The 2,500-nt window shown below is 49.2% G+C and overlaps 1 protein-coding gene across 3 annotated transcripts in view; it reads right to left on the bottom strand.

The window, feature by feature from the left end:
* Nucleotides 1-1,386: 1,386 nt before the first annotated feature.
* LOC135090082 (uncharacterized) overlaps nucleotides 1,387-2,500 on the bottom strand; it is a 1,234-nt gene continuing 120 nt past the window's right edge. The window contains exons 1-2 of one of the 3 annotated variants that reach the window (XM_063986388.1): nucleotides 2,464-2,500; nucleotides 1,387-2,280 (exon numbers count right to left, since the gene is read on the bottom strand). The exon at nucleotides 2,464-2,500 is cut by the window's right edge and continues 120 nt beyond it. In XM_063986388.1, the coding sequence (XP_063842458.1) occupies nucleotides 1,490-2,179 (690 nt within the window). In that variant the 5' untranslated portion in view covers nucleotides 2,180-2,280; nucleotides 2,464-2,500 and the 3' untranslated portion in view covers nucleotides 1,387-1,489. Of the gene's footprint in view, nucleotides 2,281-2,455 lie in introns of all 3 variants that reach the window. The other 2 variants (XM_063986390.1, XM_063986389.1) reach the window with 2 other exon arrangements.

Below are 2,500 nucleotides of genomic sequence, written 5' to 3' on the forward strand. Positions count from 1 at the left end.
TAGGTGTTTTGTGTCGCCTCCGCCAATATATACTTTTCCTCGTTCCAGTTGCTTACCCTATACAGGAGCCTTACCCACCCGTGTATGGAGTAATGTTCCCACATATAGGGAGATTCAATTCATACAGCACACAGCTCTCCTAAGCAGGCTGAAGTCAAAAGCTTTTTGTCTCTTCTACAAACTCCTCCCATTCAACAGACTGTCTTGACTCACTCACCACAGCAAAGCTGAATCTCTTAATGTCTTCTACCGTTATTTCCTGTTCCTCCGAACTTGCCATGTACATGCCTCCTCCCTTCAACGGCCTCGCTGCACCAGACTTTCTACTTATTCTCACCCGATTCTGTCCACCTTATTAATCCAAGAGTTAATTACTCTTTCCTCCTTTTACTAGTATACCCTGGAACCCTCCTGTTTCTGCATACCGTTCTGCTACGACTTGAATTGCCTTGAAAGATGAGTGTCGACACGCCTCTGAAACTTTAAATTGCTTCCCTCATGGTTCTCCTGATGCTGTTTTCTGCTCGGGAAAACCACTTAAGCGGGCTTTTTTATTAATTCTTTTGCCCTTGGCTGATCTCCCTGATACATAAAAAAAGAGACTCTAGCTTAGAATATAATGACAGGATGCGTATTTCACAACGGACACAGGCGAACTGCACTATACACGACCTTGTATGGGGGCATAAATAAGTCCTAACGAGACATTGTTATCATGAGACAGAACATAGAGATAAAGAAAGTACAATGACTTTTATTAATTAGCGGACCGTCTGGGTGTGTCAGGAGACCCACGAAGGCCACGCATTGCTTGCAGCTCGGGCGTGTGCGGAAATGTGGTGGTGGTGGTGGTGGGGGCGGTGGTGTTGGTGGTCAAGGAATTCCTGATGCCACAGTGCCCACGAGTGTTGACACCCACAGGATACATAAGACATACCATCTGCGTTCATTACATCGCCAGATGGCCTTAGTGTGATACAAGTGATGGATACTCTTAAGGAATGCAGAGAACGCAAAAGGAAAAGGAAATGAATGGATGTTAATGCGAGACAGACAAGATACAGAAGACATCACGTGCCACTGTCACCTTGACCTTCATGTGGCGGCAGGAGATACTTCTGTCAAGTTCCGGATAGACAAAAGGGAAAAGGAAGCAATTGAATTTCAATGCAAGACACACATGCAGGATATAGAAGATCTGCTGTTCATGTTTATTGCTACACGCCACCTGACGGCCTTGGTGTGCCACAAAATGCTTCTAACACATTCATATGAGTATAAAGGACAAGAAAATTAACTGTTTAGAAAATCCCAAAGTTGATGAAAAAAATAAAAATAAATAAAGATAATAAAATAAATAAAATAAAATAAATAAAACACTGCACGTAAACGTCCAATCCAATTACATTTTATTTCAACTCTACAGGAGAACAAGAAGCTTCAGAACATTGGTGAATGATTTAGTTGAGGAGATTATCATGGTTCGAGGTCAATATTTTCCTGGAAATGAATAGACAGGCTGGACTGTGTGTGGTGTGGGACCGCTGATCACTGCTGTGGCCTGCCATGGATGTGTGGCGAGGGGCGGGTGCTGTGTGGCCTGTGGAGGGTGCTGGGTGGCGAGGGGCGGGTGCTGGGTGGCGAGGGGTGGGTGCTGTGTGGCAAGGGGCGGGTGCTGGGTGGCCAGGGGCGGGTGCTGGGTAGCGAGGGGCGGGTGCTGGGTGGCGAGTGGCGGGTGTTGTGTAGCTTGAGGTGGGTGTGACGGATGCTGGGGTGGGTGGTGTGGCGGGTGGTGTGGAGGGTGGTGTAGCGGGCGCTGATCAGGTGGCGATGACTGGGGAACGAAATCCTGCTCGTCGAAAAGGTCCCTGCACTTGGGCGTGATGATGGTGTGTTGCACTCTGCACTCTTTGGCACAATCTTCCCTGGTGAGGAAGTTGTTGTTGTTGCCGCCACAGCCCCCGTACACGAAGCAGTCGCAATTGCCGATCTCAGGGTTGTAGAAGTAGGACGGGAAGAAACCACGGCAAAGTCCTGTTTCAGGCGGGAGGAAGCACTTAGACGGGATTGGCGCTGTCCTGTCCTTCCAAGATCCCCACCCCGTCGCGCCCCCTGCTGCCATCACGCACGCCGCCGCCGCCGCCAGGAAGACTCTCTGCATGCCTCGGGGCCCTGCCATGGTGCCTCTTAGGTCCGTGCCTTCACCCTCGGCAGGAACTCAGTCACGTCGCTCGGCCAAAACACTGCTCGTCGTCTTCGTCCTTGTCGTTGTTCCTGTTGCTGTTATTATTATTATTGTTGTTGTTGTTGTTGTTGTTGTTGTTGTTGTTATGGTCACTACTGGATTAACGTGTCACCGTACACTCGACGCAATCACACTAACATTCCACACATCAGCAAAGTCTCGTCTCGCCAAGCATGCAGTGCCTTCCGTCAGGGGATGGATAATACGCACAAACCTACACAGGCTGTTCACATGGTTCAGCACGCGGGTGAGTCG

This window comes from Scylla paramamosain, chromosome 34 (assembly GCF_035594125.1).
Source record: "Scylla paramamosain isolate STU-SP2022 chromosome 34, ASM3559412v1, whole genome shotgun sequence".
Classification (NCBI taxonomy): Eukaryota; Metazoa; Arthropoda; class Malacostraca; order Decapoda; family Portunidae; genus Scylla; species Scylla paramamosain.